Source organism: Mobula birostris, chromosome 26 (genome assembly GCF_030028105.1).
Source record: "Mobula birostris isolate sMobBir1 chromosome 26, sMobBir1.hap1, whole genome shotgun sequence".
NCBI classification, from domain to species: Eukaryota; Metazoa; Chordata; class Chondrichthyes; order Myliobatiformes; family Myliobatidae; genus Mobula; species Mobula birostris.
This window is the reverse complement of record NC_092395.1, coordinates 8,988,513-9,006,629: the sequence shown is the minus strand read 5'-3', so window position 1 is coordinate 9,006,629 and position 18,117 is coordinate 8,988,513. Positions and strand designations below refer to the sequence as shown.

General features: G+C 43.7%; 1 protein-coding gene across 3 annotated transcripts in view; it reads left to right on the top strand.

The window, feature by feature from the left end:
• Positions 1-18,117, top strand: part of mfsd12a (major facilitator superfamily domain containing 12a) — a 52,432-nt gene that overhangs the window by 11,771 nt on the left and 22,544 nt on the right. For all 3 annotated transcript variants that reach the window (XM_072244332.1, XM_072244333.1, XM_072244334.1), the window contains exon 2: positions 17,531-17,741. In XM_072244332.1, coding sequence (XP_072100433.1) covers positions 17,531-17,741 — 211 coding nt within the window. The remainder of the gene's footprint in view (positions 1-17,530; positions 17,742-18,117) is intronic.

Sequence of the window (18,117 nt, the reverse complement as noted above, 5' to 3'; positions counted from 1 at the left end):
GACGAAAAGAGGAGTGTAACCAAAACCTGTCGTCGCTATGGTTAATAAACTGGTTTCAGTTCATGCACATACAGGTTTCTGAGAAGAAGCTTATGGCATAGATGATATAATATATAATCTATCTCCTGTGGGGAAATCACTGTGCTCCAGTTCAAGGTGTAGTCAGCTCTGAGCAAAAGGCCTCAATGTTTAACAGTCCTCAGGAATGAGGCATTGAGACCAAGATGGGGGTGACTGGGGCGGAGCAATTAAGCTGAGCGGTAATTTACCTCGCTCGCTCTTTTAACACCCGTTGGGATGATCTGAAGCCGGCCAATGACGACCTGAATGACTGTGTAGACATGGCAAATGACTGGGCCGCCTGGAGTCTGGCAGATCGAAAGGGCGTGCAGTCAGCAGAAAGAGCCTGCATCAACGAGCTGGCTGCTGAGGGAGTTCGATGGAGGGAGAGGGCCGCTCCAGCCTGTAGCCAGTGTGGAGGAGATTGTCACTCCAGAGTGGGACTCCTCAGTCTCTCGAGGAAGTGCACCACCACGAGCTGGCTTTTCTTGGTGTGCTACTGGCTGTCTTTCGAGATGGAAGAATAGTAACTATTGTGACTGAGCGAAGTCACCAGAGAGACGCTGAAGCTGGTGGGTATCAAAGTCTTTATTCGGCAAAGCGAGCAACAGGCATCATATTCGAGACGTTCTTGGAAGAAGCGGCCTGCTTGACCTAATACTACGTAACATTTTTATATGCTAAAGATCAAAGCAGGGATTATAGCAGTAACTCTATAGTTACAATGTATCTACAGTGCTTCCTTTGAGTTACATGTAGTTTTCAAATACCTCCATCTTCACACCCACACTCCAGACACCCACAATGAATGTCAATCCCCTGACTTTGGGTCACATTCATGCGTATGCAAGCATCTGTGGTTTAAATGAAGTGTTTCTTTGTAATCAGCCCCAAAATGCAGCTTCAGGATGACCATTGTTCAGAGTTGCATTTTAAATTTGATCTACCATCCATATTCGGGTCTGAAGACTGGCTGCTGTTGAAGTTAGTATTTGCCATGAACTGCAACTCCAGAATATGACCCAATACCAATCAAGGAGCTGAAAAATATTGACTGAAATTCAATTAGGATGGACTGCAGATCAGAGTCTGTTGAGAGCGAGAGAGAGAGAGAGACATACACACTTACTCACTCCATGGAGGGGAATAACATATGACATTTCGGGCCAAAACCTGTTGTCACTATGGTTAATAAACTGGTTTCAGTTCACACACATACAGATTTCTGACAAGAAGCTTATGGCATAGATGATCTGGAAATATAATCTATCTCCTGTGGGGGTTTTTTGTTTTGGTTTTCTTGGTATTAAAAACTTCTAGAAACATCTGTGTGTCTTGTAGAAAGTGAAGATGGGGCAGATGTTCAGTTGAAAGAGGATCCTGCCGGCATTTGCGGCTTCTCTTTTTTTTATTATGAAGAGTTGTGAAACTTTGTTGCTGCTAAGGCAGCAGATTCTGCTGTGCTTTGTTGGTTGGTCCTGTTGCTTGCTTGGGATATTAGTCATTAGGAGAGTCTGGCTGTTGGTGGCAGTACTTGGTGTTGGCCTTGAGTTGAAAGGCGATTGATTGCTCACAATATGATGGGAGTATGTCGATTGGACTTGGCTTGAGACAAGTGAAAGAAAAACAGCCAGAGCTCCTGCTCCCACTCTTTGACAATTCAATCCTCTCTAGAGGGCAGGAGTGCTGATGCTCTTGCCAAGATTTCTGTGTAAAACGAAATTGAAATTTCACAAAGGTCTGGCATTGTAAAATCTTTCCTAACAGGAAAAGCAATAATCTTGAGAGGAATGTGGCAGATTACTAGATAATATAATTAGGCAGTCACCTATATCAAGACTTGCTTTTGTTCAATACTTTGACAATATTGATTGGAATCCCGCAGAATCTCACTGTCATGGGGTTTGCACTGGTCAATTAGGAGTTTAAAAGTACCTTGTGTTTGAAGCAAATTACATGAAATGTTTAGGAAGTCAGACAGCATCAATGGAAAGTGGAAGGGTTAGTGTTAGCTCTGTTTCACTTTCTATCTGATTTGTTGAGTGCTTCTAACAACTTCTATTTATACATTGGATTTCCAGCACTTGTAACTTTTTTTGATTTTTTTTTGTTTCTTTTGTTGACTTTAATATTAAGGGCAGAAGCTTGAGATCTCCAGTATATAAACACATAGAACATGGAACAGGACCACACAGAAACAAAAACACATGAGATTCTGCAGATGTTGGAAATCCGGAGACAGGCAGACACGCACACGCACACGCACACTCAGCAGGTCAGGCAGCATCTATGGAAACGAATAAACAGTCAATCTTTCCTTCCCGATGAAGGATCTCTGCCTGAAGTTTTCCTTCAGTATTGTGTGTGTGTGCGCGTACGTACATACGTACAGGAATACGCCTTTCAGTCCACAATATTTGTGCTGACACGGCGCCAGTATAAACTGCACCTCTGGCTGCCCTCAAATCACTGCCTTCTATTGTTCCTGTCTTAGCTCTCTTAAATGTTGCTATCACCTCCATTTCTTCCGGTGACTGTACGTTCCTAACACCTATACACTCCCTGTATATATTAGCTTAAAAATTGCCAGCTAAATCTTCTTGAAGCTTTCCCTCTCTCTCCTTAAAGTTTTACCTTTGTACTGCTTGACATTTCCACTTTGGGAGGTGGGAGGAGGGCTTTTATCTACCCTTCCTCTGCCCCTCTGTTTTTATATTCTTGTATAAGGTCCAGTGCTGCAGAGAAAATAGTCCGTGTTTGTTCAGCCTCACCCTTGTGTAGTACACTGTGATCAATGCAGTATCCTGGCAGTACTAACAAGGACTGAAGGGTTAACCTGTGAGGAGTATTTGATGGCTCTGGGCCTGTGCTTGCTGGAGTTTAGAAGAATTGGGTGGGGTGGGGTGGAATCTCATTGAAACTATCGAATATTGAAAGGTCTGGATAGAGTGGATGTTTCATGTGGTGGGGGAGTATAGGATCAGAGGACACATCTCAGAATTGAGGGACATCCATTTAGATCAGAGATGTGGAATTTCTTAAGCCAGAGGGTGGTGAATCTGTGGAATTCATTACCTCAGATGACTATGGAGGTCCAGTCAATGGGTATATTTAAGGCAGAGGTTGATGGGTTCTTGATTAATCAGGATCTCAAAAGGCACAGGGAGAAGGCAGAGGAATGTTATTGAGAGGGATAATAAATCAGCCATGATGGAATGACAGATCCAGCTTAATGGGCTGAATAGCCTAATTCTGCTTGGTATAACAAGTGCAGGTTTTTTTTTTCGATTATAGTTCTCTGACATATGCAACCAAGTTTTTCCACATCTCAAGTAATTGTCCATTACAAGGAAGCAAGTGGAGACAAAGCTTTGAATCGTATCTTGAGTGGTTCTAGAGGAGTTTGGATGTGATCTCACTCTTCCCTCGCTTGGGGGCATCCATTGGCAAGAGAGCAGCACACACAGAATGCTGGAGGAACTTAGCAGGTCAGGCAGAGTCTGTGGAAAGGAAGAAAGGGTCGATGTTTCAGGCTGAGACCCTTCATCAGACTATCATGAGTGCTAATGAAGGACCCCTCATGAGTCCTGATAAAGAGTCTTGGCCCGAGACGTTGACTCTTTATTCTCTTCCATCAATGCTCCAGCATTCGTCCTCCCTACCCCCCCCAACATTGTGTGTGTGTTCCTCTGAATCTCGAGCACCCGCAGAATCTCATGTTCATGAGCTGGGCGAGCAAACTGAAAGCCACATGGAATTGCTGTTTGAAGTAGATCATCTTTGATTGGTCTCCCGGAAGCTTTATTGAAAAATGGTGCGCACTGGGAGACCAATCAAAGCTGATCTACCTGGGCGTGAATTTGGTATAGCTGCTTCATTTTCAGTTGATGAGGTTATAAGTAAAGCTACATTTTGATAACAGAATGTTGGCTACAGGAAGATTTAATTTAAGTAGCAGTCCACGTCCTGACAACAGAATGAAATGATTATCTCCAGGTCTAACAGCAAACCTAGTTTTCTGTTACAATGGGTACACACAATTAATCAAGTTCCTTAAAGTTGGGTGTCATCGCTGCTGTGTTCCGCGTCTCTACTCGTAGGCATTGCAGTTTGCTGTCACCGCATTAGCACAATCCACATCCCTATTTACTAATCATTTTCTCCCTGTGTCCCTCTCACTATACTCCTTGCCCATCCTCTGGGATTCCCCCCTCCCCCTTTCTTTCTTCCTAGGCCTCCCGTCCAATGATCCTTTCATATCCCTTTTGCCAATCAACTTTCTAGCTCTAAGCTCCATCCCTCCCTTTCCCCCTCCCACTTTCAAATCTCTTACTAGCTCTTCTTTCAGTTTGTCCTGATGAAGGGTCTCGGCCCGAAACATCGTCTGTACCTCTTCCTATAGATGCTGCTCGGCCTGCTGCGTTCACCAGCAATTCCTATGTGTGTTATTAATCATTAGCTCTCATTGTTCTTTCCCTTACACCAAGAACGATGACCCTTGGCAGAAAATTTCAGTGAGAGCTTTGTTATCAGTTCTAATGGAGTGTTAATCAGCTCCATGAACCGTTTACTTTGTCATCAGAGATGTCATCATTTCCCTACACCAAACCATATTGTCCTTTTGTCTCAACTTCATAACTTGGATCCTTTACATGAAACAGAAATTGTTTTCTGCTTGGGTTGAGTTTTTCTCCGATCTTGGCAATTTAGTTTCAAATGTTTTGTCACCATGCGAGGAGCCATTGTCAGTGCTCTGTTGATTGCAGTGTGTCCAAATACTTGGCCTCCAGATGCTTTTCAGTTACCTGACTGGACGTTATTTCAGACACTCAGTTGTGACGTGGGGAGGAAATCTCATTGCTGATTGGCTGCGTGGTGAACTTTGTGCGTCATGGTCTGGAATTTTGTTCGAGTCTGCTGATAAATAGGATCTTATGTGCTTGTTCGTGGAAAACCATGCTACTAGGAATTCTCTTGCATGCCACGTGTTTGCTAGTGGCTTGACTTTCACTGATACCCAGTCGAATTTGTGTGCCTCTGGAACTTCGTGGGTAGAGACTGGGGAGAGCTGGCCACGGTGCTTTACATCCAGTTGATGTTTGTGGATTGTTGTGGAAGGTTTTCTCCTAGTCTGGCTGATAAATTATTGTTCCCTATTACAACCAGTCCAAAATTAAGACCTAAGTGGCATTGTACAAACATCACTTGAAATGGGTCCTCTTGCGAAAATGTGAATGTCACAAACTTTTATCTTGATGAAGGGCCTCGGCCTAAAACGTTGACTGTTTACTCCATTTCATAGATGCTGCCCGACCTGCTGAGTTCCTCCAGCATTTCGTGTGTGTGTGTGTGTGTGTGTGTGTGTGTGTGTCACTCTGAGTTTCCAGCATCTGCAGACTCTCTTGCCTTCACAAATTTTTAAGGCAGTTTTGAATATAGAACACTACAGCAGACTACAGGCCAATATTCTACTGACCTTTAACCTACATAGCCCTCCGTTTTCCTTCCAACCATATGCCTGTCTAAGAGTCTCTTAAATCTCCTCATATGTCGGCCTTGGCCTTCATCTCTGGCAGCTTGTTCTACGCACCCACCACTCTTTTTTTTAAAAAAAAAAGAGATACCTCTGATATTACCCCCTGTACTGTCCTCCAATCACCTTAAGTTTATGTCCCCATATTGAACCATTCGTTGTTTGTCCATCATCGACGTCGATGAGCACCTTGACACCATTATGATGGTGTCGAGACTAGCGCGTGATTTGGATTTAAGTGAGGGAGAGTTGCGCAGCGTCAGCCTCACTCTCACTTCCCAATTCCCATCTGGGTCCAGTAGAGTCTAGACGGCTGGAGATGGGACTAGGCGCAGTGGATGACCAGGACGTCTTCTGTGTCTTGTCCTGCTCTACACGTTCTACGACGCTTGCAGAGACCGCCTTCTTGACCGTTGGACCTTCCATTGGTCTTGTCCACTCAATCCGCCGGAGTCTGTCTTCACATGTTGGGATAGGCAACTCCCTATCTCACTGAGGGTTTGAGACCTGTTGGCTACCCTCACCTGGTTTAGCCGGCTTGTCGAAGCCGTTGCCTGGGGTGTGGCTGCTGTCGCATGCAAACAGCTACGGGGAGCCACAGGTGAGAGCTGAGTGCCAGGTGGGGACCAAAGGTGGACTAACCGCCCTGAAAAGGACGCGACATGTTCCCCCACCAGAGGTGCTACCGCTCCCTGACACCCCATGAACCATAAGGCATAGGGGCAGAGTTAGACAATTCAGCCCATCAAGTCTGATATACAATTAGATCATAGCTATTTGCCCTCCCAACCCCTTTCTCTTCTTCTTTCAGTAACCTTCTAATCAAGGACTTATAAACCTCTGCCTTAATTACACCTGGTCTCCACAGCTGCCTGTAGAACTGAATTCCACAGATTCACTACCCTCTGGCTAAAGAAATTCCTCTTCCTCTCTGTTCTAAAGGGATGTCCTTTTCTCAGGCTCTGCCCTCTGATCCTAGACTCTCCCCCTGTTAGAAAGGTCCTCTCCAGGCACCCTCTATCTGCACAAGATTGAAATAAGTTGCAGAAACTTGTAAAATGAGTCAGCTCAATCATGGGTAGCAGTCTCCATAAGTATCCAAGACATCTTCAAGGAGTGATTCCTTAGGAAGGTGGCGTCCATCATTAAGGCTCCCCACCATGCAGGACGTGCTGTCTTCACGAAGTCACTGCTGGGGAGGAGGTACAGAAGCCTGAAGATATGCACTCAGCAACTCATGATTTTTCCCCTTTGCCATCCGATTTCTAAATGGACATTGAACCCGTGAACACTACCTCACCACTTATTTGTTATCTTGCACTATTCATTTTATCATAACTATTTAATAGACATATATATACTTGATGTAACTCAGTTTTTTTCTCTATTTATTTATCATGTATTTTATCGAACTGCTGCCATAAAATTAACAAATTTCATGGCATTTGCCAGTAATAATCAATCTGATTATCAGTCTGTCTTGGTCTTACAGCTTATTGCAGGACTATTGTTAATGTGTTAAACAGGAACCTTGCTGTAATGCATTTTCCTGCTGCTTGCTGTCTGTTAGGCAGACTTACCATAAGAAGGCAATGGCAAACCACTTCTGTAGAAAAAATTTTTCCAAGAACAGTCATTGTCATGGGACCATGATTGCCAACGTCATTTGACGGAGCACGAGATATCTTGTGGCCTTGGCATCATTAGGGGTCACTTCCTGGTTCAACAGTCCACGGGGACGTGGGGGCTCAGCAGTGTAGTGGTTAGGATCATTCTGTTACAGCTTGGGGCATTCTGGGTTTCGGAGTTCGGTTACAGTGGCCTCTGTAAGGAGTCCCTGTATGTCCTTCCCAGGGAATGTGTGGGTTTTCTCTAGGTGCTCTGATTTCCTCCCACAGCCCAAAGGGGTACCGGGTAGCTCAATCGGTCATTGGTTATGTTAGGGTAAAATCGGAGTTGTGGGGTTGCTACGGCAACGTGGCTTGAAGGGCCTACTCTGCACCCTATCACTAATTAATAATTTTAGAAATTATTAATTCGCTGCCAGGACAAGGACACATATCAACCCTCTGTCTAATCTCAGCGTTCGCTACCTGAGCCTTTACACTGTGACTCGTACCCTCTGCTGCAGTAGGAAATTCCCCTCTGACCTTGTCCGTAGAGAAGAACTAAACCTCAAAAATGATGCATCAAAAAGGTGGCATCCATCATCAAGGACCCCACCACCCAGGACCTTGCCGCTTCTCACCGCTACCCTCAGGGAAGCAGTACAGGAGCCTGATGGTACACACGCCACAATTCTGGAACAGCTTCTTCCCCTCCGTTTCTGAACAGACAATCAACCCATGAACACTACCTCTCTACTTTTTTATTTCTATTTTTGCATTACTTATTAAACTATTTAACTGATATACTTTAATTCATCATTTTTCTCTATAATTATATGTTGCAATGTACAACGGCGATTAAGACAAATTTCAGGACATATGCCTCCGACGTAAAACCTGATCCTGATTCCTCTCAACAAACCAAAGGTGAGGTGACCCTCTCCAACACCCTCGCTCTCTGAAACCTGCTAGTTTATAGCGTTGTCCACCAGAGAAAGCAGGATCTCCCAGTGGCCACACATTTTAATTCCACATCCCATTCCCATTCTGATATGTCTATCCACGGCCTCCTCTACTGTAAAGATGAAGCCACACTCAGGTTGGAGGAACAACACCTTATATTCCATCTGGGTAGCCTCCAACCTGATGGCACGAACATTGACTTCTCTAACTTCCGCTAAGGCCGCACCTCCCCCTCGTACCCCATCTGTTATTTATTTATATACACACATTCTTTCTCTCTCTCTCTCTCCTTTTTCTCCCTCTGTCTCTCTGACTATACCCCTTGCCCATCCTTTGGGTTTTTTCCCCCTCCCCCTTTTCCTTCTCCCTGGGCCTCCTGTCCCATGATCCTCACGTATCCCTTTTGCCAACCACCTGTCCAGCTCTTGGCTCCATCCCTCCCCCTCCTGTCTTCTCCTATCATTTTGGATCTCCCCCTCCCCCTCCTACTTCCAAATCTCTTACTAGCTCTTCCTTCAGTTAGTCCTGACGAAGGGTCTCGGCCCGAAACGTCGACTGTACCTCTTCCTAAAGATGCTGCCTGGTCTGCTGCATTCACCAGCAACTTTGATGTTTATAGTGTTGACTATGATTGCTGAAATCATTGATGTCAGAGATAGATTTATTTACACAGTGCTGGGTACCTGCAGTGCCAGGGTGATGGTAGGGGCAGATACATTAGGGACATTTTAAGAGATTCTTAGGCAGATGGATGGTAGAAAATGGAGAACTATGTAGTAAGAAAGAGTTAGGTTGGTCTTGGAGTGGCTTAAAAGATCGACACAGCATCATGAGCTGAAGGGTCTGTACTGTGCTATGGTGTTCTGTGTTTTATTGTGGACCAGCTGTTTCTCTTAAAAATTAAGAATGGGTATTTAGTGTTATCTGCCAATAGTATTGTAAAAACACACCTTCTCAAGTGTAATGTTTATGTGCCACACGGTATGATGTAGGTGGTCGATCACCGTCTTTCCATAACCGTGATTGCTCTTGGAAGATTTTTCTGCAGAGGTGGTTTGCCATTGCCTTCTGGGCAGTGTCTTTATGTATTGGGTGACCCCGGCCGTTACTAGTACTATTCAGATTCTGTCTGCACCGGCTGCTCGTACGACCATCCACCACCTGCTCCGATGGCTTCATGTGAGCACGATCGGGGGGCTAAGCAGGTATCTCACCTTTCCGAAGGGCGACCTGCAGGCTAGCGGAGGGAAGGAGTGTCTTACGCCTCCTTTGGTACTGAAGTGTCTCCAACCAACTATCCCATTTGCTAAAACGGAAGCATCTTAAAAGTTTCTCTTGTTTTCACCTGCTTTAGCCTTTGACAGCAGAAGTGTATTATATTAGTGTATTTTGGAAAAGAAAAGCTGTTCTCCAAACTGTTTAAAGTTGATTGAGTCACAGACGTAGTAGTGTTGGTTGCTGTAGAAGCTTCCTCTTTTGGAGGGCCTTGAAGAATGATGCGTTCCCCATTTTCTTAAATTTCCTAACCACATGTCAAATATTGCATCAGGCAGGTAATACGCTTTTCAGTGTTCACTCCTCACATTTCCTGCTGTTCTCCTTTGGTAGAACAAAACTCTAACTTGGTGGTGCTGATCTCACCAGAGGCTTGTGTCTCGCCATACTTCTGCCATCTCCATCACAGTGCAAACTTTTCCTATTCCTTCAATCCCATCTCTATTTATGTGGACATTTCTAATCCCATTTTGCAGGATCACATCTCTTCCTGTTGTTAGTTTCTCAACATTATCATGTCAGTTATGTTCTTACAAAATCTACTTGCTGTATTCTGTACAGAAGATGTCATATTGCTGTTTGTACCTATTGCTATTTGTACAACGATAATGGCTATTCAAAGGCTCTGACGAGGACTCTACAACGGGTCGTCAAAACTGCCCAACATATCACCAGCTCTAGCCTACCTGCCACCAAGGTGCTGGAAAAGGGCCAGTAACATCATGAAGGATCCCACCCACCCTGCTCGTGGACTGTTCGTCCCACTGCCATTGGGGAGGAGACTATGTAGCATCCACACCAGGACCACTTGACTCAGTTACTCTCAACAAGCAGTAAAGCTGATCAACACCTCCACCCACTAACCCACCCCTCCACACCCCCAACCAGCACTACTTTATCATTTCCTGTACAGACACCTTTCTGTGCAGACTCTCCTGCTATGGATATACAATCTATGTCTATAAGCTATCCTATGTATTTATATTTATTGTATTCTTTATTCTTTATTCTTTATCTTGGCGGTTTTTGTGCTGCATCAGATCTGGAGTAACAATTATTTCGTTTTCCTTTACACTTGTGTACTGGAAATGACATTAAGCAATCTTGAATCTTGATAGTATTTTATTGTATTTTATGTAAATTGTAGAACTTGGCACCAATTCTCGACTGAAACTGATTCTCCTTGTCAGCACAGCAGAGCTCCTTCGTATGCTTTGCATTTGCCAACAGAGTGATGGGTTTGGCCACTACAATCACGCAGTGCCAAACATGGGGTTTTCACAGAAATATCTATTGCGATACAACCTACTGCAATGCAGGCAAATTGGCTATTGGATTCAGGTTCATTAGCACTGACATATGTTGTGAAACTTGCTCTGCTACAGCATGAGGGTGCAATACATAAAAATTACTATCATGGACTGTACAGAAATCTGACGGTGCTGGAAGTGTGTCTTCGGGCTCCTGTTCCACTCATTGATGGTAGTAATGAGAAGAGGGCACGTGCTGGATGCTGCGGGCCATTCATGGCGGATGCCGTCGTCCTGAGGCACCACGTGTTGAAGATGCCCTTGGGTAGCGGGTAGCGAAGTGCTCACGACGCAGCTGGCTGAGTTTGCAACCCTCTGCAGATTTTCCCAGTCCTGCGCACTGGCGCCTAAATACCAGACGGTGATGCAGCCAGTCAGAATACTCTCCTCGGAACATCTGTAGCAATTTGCTGGAGTCTTTCATGATTTTGAAACTCTTCTGAAAACTCCTAATAACATATAGCCACTGGTGTGTCTCCTTGGTATAATTGTATCAACTTGTTGGGCCCAGGATACATCTTCAGAGATGTTGACACCCAGGCGCTGGGTGTAGTGAGGTAGTGCTTATGGGTCCATTCAGAAATCTGATGGCGGAGGGGAAGTAGCTGTTCCTGAATCGTTGAGTGTGTACCTTCAGGCTCCTGTACCTCCTTCCTGATGGTAGCAATGATAAGAGGTCATGTCCTGGGTGATAGAGGTCCTTCATGATAGATGCAGCCTTTTGGAGGCATTGCCTTTTGAAGGTGTCCTTGATGCTGGGGAGGCATCTTCGATGCTGTTTCAGCCTAAAACGTCCCTCCATAGATGCTGCCTGACTTGCTGAGTATTTTGTAGGTGTTACTCAAGATTTCCAGTATTTCGTGTCTCAATGTTCCCATGTCCAAAATTCCCTGGGGTCTCTGCAGGTGATGAAAAATTCTCTGGAGACAAGGTTTGCTGTTCATGGATACATGGATGGACAGAATTTCTCACCTACACCCAGCAACGTTACCATTGCAATATCCCACAGCGGTTGGGGTAACACTGTTACAGTGCCAGAGACCCAGGTTCAGTTCTGCCACTGTAAGGTGCTTGTATGTTCACCCTGTGCCCGTGTAAGTTGCCTCCGGGCACTCCAGTTTCCTCCCACATTCGAAAGACATACGGGTTAGTAGGTTAATTGGCCGCATGGGTGGAATAGTGTGGCAGGGCTCGTTGTGTTGGAAGGGCCTGTGATCAGGCCCTAACTCTAAATGAATAAATAGCTGTCCAGGTGTTGGAGTGTGTGTGTAATGCAGCTATTACTTTATGTCTCAAATCTTCAACGAGTATCAAGCTGAATATTGGATTCCTCCAGTCCTAGTTGTTAGATACATGGGTTTATGACCAAAGGGGAAAAAAAATTGGCTGGAGTTGCTTAGCACTTTAGTGCACAGGGGTTTATTAGGTGCATCAGAAATCAACTTACCAACAAATTAGTGAAAATAAAGAAAAGCAGACTGCCAATATTTATAAAATGATATCTACAAGTAAACACAATAATAGCTCTTTGGTTTTGTCCGGTGTGAACTCCTCACAGCCCTTGTCTCTCTCACACCGAGAATGTTTCTGTTTACTCGGCACTAGAACACACCATCTTTATTTACCCACGAAGGTAATGTAAGACTAAACATGATTTAGAGTATAATGCACCCCACAATGTGGTTAACAGAAGTATCTACCTTAAATACAGTATACAAACAACTGAATGGTCCACTGTCTATGACAGGAAAGGCACCATGAAGCTATCCCGAGCATATCAGCCTAGTTTAGGACCCACTATGAGAATAACCGGGGAAGACATTGAAGTCCGTACACTCAGCCGAATGGCAAGTGTGTGTGTGTGTTTGTGTGTAAGCAGCATGTTTACTGACTGTTCTCTGTCACATGAGTATAATCACATTTAGGAGGATCTGGAGACACAGCAGATTGCAAATGCTGGAATCTGAAGTAACACACAATCTGCTGGAAGATCTCAGCTAGTCGAGCAGCATCTGCGGAAGGAAAGGAGTTGTCTCTGTTTCAGGTGGAACCCTTTTTGTTGGAGTCTCCTACACCATCGCGAGGATCTGATGGTGTGATACACTTGCTGGGAATTTTCTTGGCATAAAGCTGTACTTTACATGTCTTGGTGTGTGCTCTTTATTAGAGAGATTAAGGCAAATTAAAGTTTCATTGAAGTCTTGGCCCTTTTTTTTGATTTGCCCTTCTTTCCATCTTAATTAGAGCTAGGACTGTTCACAAGATAAATACAAAAGTGGACTTAATATCAAGTCGTACTGGGAGAACAAAGGACAATGGGGTTGAGAGAGAAAATAAATCAACCATGATCGAATGGCAGCACAGGCTCGAAAGCCAAAAGATTCAAAGTAAATTTATTCTCTAAGTACATCTATGTCACCATATACAATCCTGAGACTTGTATTAATGAAAAACTACACCCAAGTACTAACAATCGATGTGCAAATACAAATAAATGAATAAATTAATAATGCTGAGAACTTGAGTTGTAGAGTCCTTGAAATTGAGTCAGTAGGTCATGTTCAGTGATCAGTTTAGTGTTGTGAGTGAAGTTATCCACACTGGTTTGGGAGCCTGAGGGTTGAAAGGAATAAAATGTACAGAGTAAATTTATCACCTATGTCTCCTTGATAGATGCTGCCTGTCTTGCTGAGTAGTTAAAGAATTCTGTGCTCTTTCCAGCATCCACGCTACATCGCTTCTTTAGAAAGGGAAATGGGGAGAACGCATGGCAGTTCTCATCAAGGGCTCAGTAGTGGAAAGGGTGAAGCTGCGTAATTGAGAACTTTTTTTGTCAAGCAAAGTCTTTGTTGGTTTTTCCTTCATAATTCTAGCAAAATTATAGTCCACGAACACTTTCTACACAATTGGGAAAGCTCACCAAAGCCACTACTTTCTGAAGAGGCTGAAGAGAGCTGGACTATACCCATCAGTACTCGTGTCATTCTACAGGTGCGCAGTAGCGATCATCCTGGCAAGCCGCATTACTGCAGGATACGGAAATGTCACTGCAGCATACAGGCAGGCTCGACCATGGGCAGTCAGAACCACCCAACACATCACCAGCAACAGTATGCCTGCCATCAAGGACACGTGTGTATGTAAAAAGGGCTAGTAATATGAAGGGTCCCACCCACCCTGCCCACGGACTTTTTGTTTGTCCACTCCCATCAGGGAGGAGGCAACACAGCATCCACTCCAGGACCTCCAGATTCAAAAACAGTTACCTTCCCCAAGCGGTGAGGCTGATCAACACCTCCACCCACTAACCCACCCCGCCACACCCTCAACCTCCAGTACTTCATCATTTCCTGTCAGAGTCACCTTATGTATAGCCTAGCCTCACTTTATAAACATGTAGTCAATCTATGTATACAAGCAATCTTGTGTATTTATATTTATTGTGTTTTTAATTATTATTATTACGTTCGTTATCTTTTATGTGTGTTTTTTCTGTGCTGTATCGGATCCGGAGTAAAAATTATTTCATTCTCCTTTACGCTTGTATACTGGAAATGATGTTAAACGATCTTAAATTCTACCACTAATAATTCTGTGAAGTGTATCAATACCTGATTAACCGTGTAGTTTAATCAATCCGTAAATAATTTCTGCTATTTCCCCAGCATGGATAAAGCCCTGCACAAGACCAGTCTGTTTGACTTTCTAAATTGTGAATGCTTTTGTAACATGTCTCGTGAGTTCCACTGTGAGTACACGGCAATTGACTACAAGGATCACATTGCCAAGCGTAAAATTGTTTTGATGACATGCTAGATTGGGTTTTTGGCTTTGTGACTGTATCAAAGAAAAATTTTTGAAGGAAAATTGATTTTAGTCTTGCATTGTATGTGCAGTACTGTGAAGAAGTCTTGGGCATATGTAAAAAAAATCTATAAAGTGAAGATGCTTTCAAAAATAATGAAATTTACAAATATCAAAAAAATTACTATAAAGAGCAATAAACAGTAAAAACTAAATCAAATCAATATTTGGTGTGAGCACCCTTTGCTTTGAAAACTGCAGCAATTCTCTTGGGTGCATTGGTGTGCAGTTTATTAAGAAAGTCGGCTGGTAAGTTGTTCCAAGTATCTTGGTGAATAGTTCTTTTGCAGACTTGTCTGTCTCGCTTGCTTTTGTCTGTCCAGGTAATCCCAGACAGCCTTGACGATGTTGAGATCAGGGCGCTGTAGAGGCCATATAAGAAATCTAGGGTGCCTCAGACTTTTGCACAGTACTGTATTCTTTGTCCTCACCAGAAAAAAAATAGGTCCTTTGTCTTCTTGGCGCAAAGCATCAGCTGTTCATTCTGCTCAATAGATGCTGCCTGACCAGTTGAGTTTCTCCAGCATTTTGTGTCTGTCGCTCTGGATTTCCAGAATCCAGAATCTCTCGGATTTATCCTTTGTCTCTGAGATACTTTGGACCCCTTTCTGGATTTGAACTGACTTGCATGGCCAGTTATGATCTGTAGCCCCCCTCTCCCCATCGTGAAAGTTGCAGCAGGGCAAAGGTGAAAATGTTCTTAGAATCAGAATCCAGTTTAATGTCATTGGCGTATGTTGTGGTATGTTGTCTACAGGCAGCAGTACATTAAAAACAATGTATATTTTTTATTGCAAGTTTTAAAAAATTAAGATAATTGAATTAAATTAGTAAAAAAGATAGTGAGGTAGTGTACATGAGTGCATCGTCCATTCAGAATTGTGATGGCAGAGGAGAAGAAGCTTGAAAGTTTGGGTGTGAGCTGCTGACAGACGAGAAAGCAGACTCTTGTGCAGCCCCCAGCTGAATAAAACCTCCAGCAGCTGGATGTTCTTTTGGACAGCCTCTTCTGAGCGTGGAAGTTCAGTAACTCAAGAGTCAAGATGATAAATTGACAGAGACTGTGGAGACATAATGAGTCACCCAGGCTGAACGTGGCCTTGAAAGCTTCAATCTCATTTGTACAGCCTTTCTGTTCAGCCAAGGTCACCAAGACAAGATAACGATGCAGACTAGGGTAATGCTTGGCTTGATATCGTACAGTTGTTTTACTAATTCTCGAGTTTATTGACCTTTAGCATGTAGAGTTAATTGGTTATTAACACTGTGGATGGCAAGGTGGAGATGCGTCGCTACCAAAGGAGGTGCAAGGTGCTCCGTCCCTCCGCTAGCCTGCAGGTCACCCTTGGGCAAAGTGTAGCACCTGCTTATCCCCTCCCCCACCCCCAGATCAGGGTCACGTGAAGCCATGGGAGCAGGTGGTGGATGGTCGTCTGAGCAGTATGCATATCACAAGTCCTGGTTATGCGACCTCTGACGCCTGGCAGACAATCTCTGAAGAGTATTGGTGATAGCTGGGGTCTCCCGTCTTGTATAGACACTGCTCAGAAGGCAATGGCAAACCACTTCTGCAGAAAAATTTGCCAAGAACAATCACGGTCATGGAAAGACCATGATGGCTCATGTCATATGACACGGCACATAATGATATGATTAACAACGGAAATTCGTTTTCTGATTGGTAATTAAGCACGCACAGTATCGGAACTAAACTAACTACAGAATATCCAAGGATGTTAGCATTGTAAAGACAAGGGTTTCTGCAGATGCTGGAAACCCTGATGAACACACACACAATGCAGGAGAAACTCAGTGGGTTAGGCCGCATCGGCGCAGAGGAATAAACAGTTGATGTTTAGGGCTGATATTCTTCATCGGAACGCTGTTCTGAAGAAGAGTCTCCACCGAAAACATCAACTGTTTATTTCTCTACGTGCTACATGACCTACAGCATTTTTTGTTTGAAATATTGTGTTCCGTTTTGCCCACCCTGCTATCGGATACATGTTGTTTTAACTGGAAGCGGTGCCAGGGAGATTGATAAGGACGTAGCCAGGATTCAGGTGACTTGAGTTATAGGGAGAGGCTGGTCAGGGTAGGACTCTGTAATTAGAGCGCGCCTCATCAGAGACGTGAATAAAGTCATCAAGGACCATAGACAGGATGAATGTGTTCACTCTTTGCTCCCAGTATTGGGGAATCAGGAACTAAAAGGCTTAAGTTTTTGGTGAAAGGGGGAAGATTTAATAAGAATCTGTGTGACAATGTTTTTACATCGGGATATCTATGGGCTAGAGGGAGTGGTTGACATAGGTCAATCATGATATTTATTGCTTATTTATAATTATTATTATTTATTTTTGTATTTGCTCAGTTTCTTGTCATTTGAACACTGAATGCTCAAATTGGTGTGGTCGTTCATTCATTCTGTTATGGTTATTATTCTATTATGGATTAATTGAGTATACTGGCAAGAAAATTAATCTCTGCGTTATATATGGTGACATATATGTATTTAGGAAATAAATGAACTTTTGAGGTACATTAACAACTTTTAAAGGACATTTGGACTGGATAGGGAAGATTTAGAGCAGGGGTTCCCAAACTGGGGTCCGTGGGCCCCAGTTGCTCAATAGTATTGGTCCATGGCATAAAGAAGTTTGGGCACCCCTGGTATGGAGGGATGTGGGCTAAACACTGGCAAGTGGGACTAGTTTGGATGGACATTTTGGACAGCACGGGTCATTTGGACAGAATGGCCTGTTTCTTTGCTGAATGACTTAACTTGATGAATAGTATTTCTAGTCCAGGTAACGTGCAGGTCAAATATTTGTTTCCTTTCTTTAATTAAACTGTATTCTTGTGTTCTTCCATTGTTCAGATTATTTCAGTCGTGCCTTTCTCTCTACTTTTAACAGGTAGTGTCTGTGTCATTCTGTGCTTTCCATTCATTTTCAACCCCCCTGTGGGCAGTAGTGAAGACATCCCCCAGTGGGTTGAGCTCATTTACTTCACGCCATTCATCATTATCTTCCAGTTTGGATGGGCTTCGGTGCAGATCTCTCATCTGTCCTTGATACCGGAGCTTGTCACCAACAAACACGAGCGGGTGGAACTCACTGCTTCCAGGTAAGTTCCTCCCTGCTTGTTCCTCCTATCCTGCAAAATTCCCACCCAAACAAGGCACCAGCCCAATCCAGCATTGCTGGCTGCACACTAAAGGTGGTCTATTCCTTAACTGTGCCAAGTGCTGAGGAAGATCTGGAAGGTTGGTAGTAAAATGTGAAGTTTTGCTTGTGTTTATCTTTAACAGTTGGGAAACTCTTTTTGTACTAATTATTTAATTTAACTTAAATATATCTATATATTTACCATAATTCAGTTTTTTAAATTATGTATTACAATATACTGATGCCACATGACAACAAATTTCATAACTTATGCCTGTGATGTTAAACCCCATTCTAATTTTGATCTATTTAACCAGACTTGTCCGTTCTTGCGC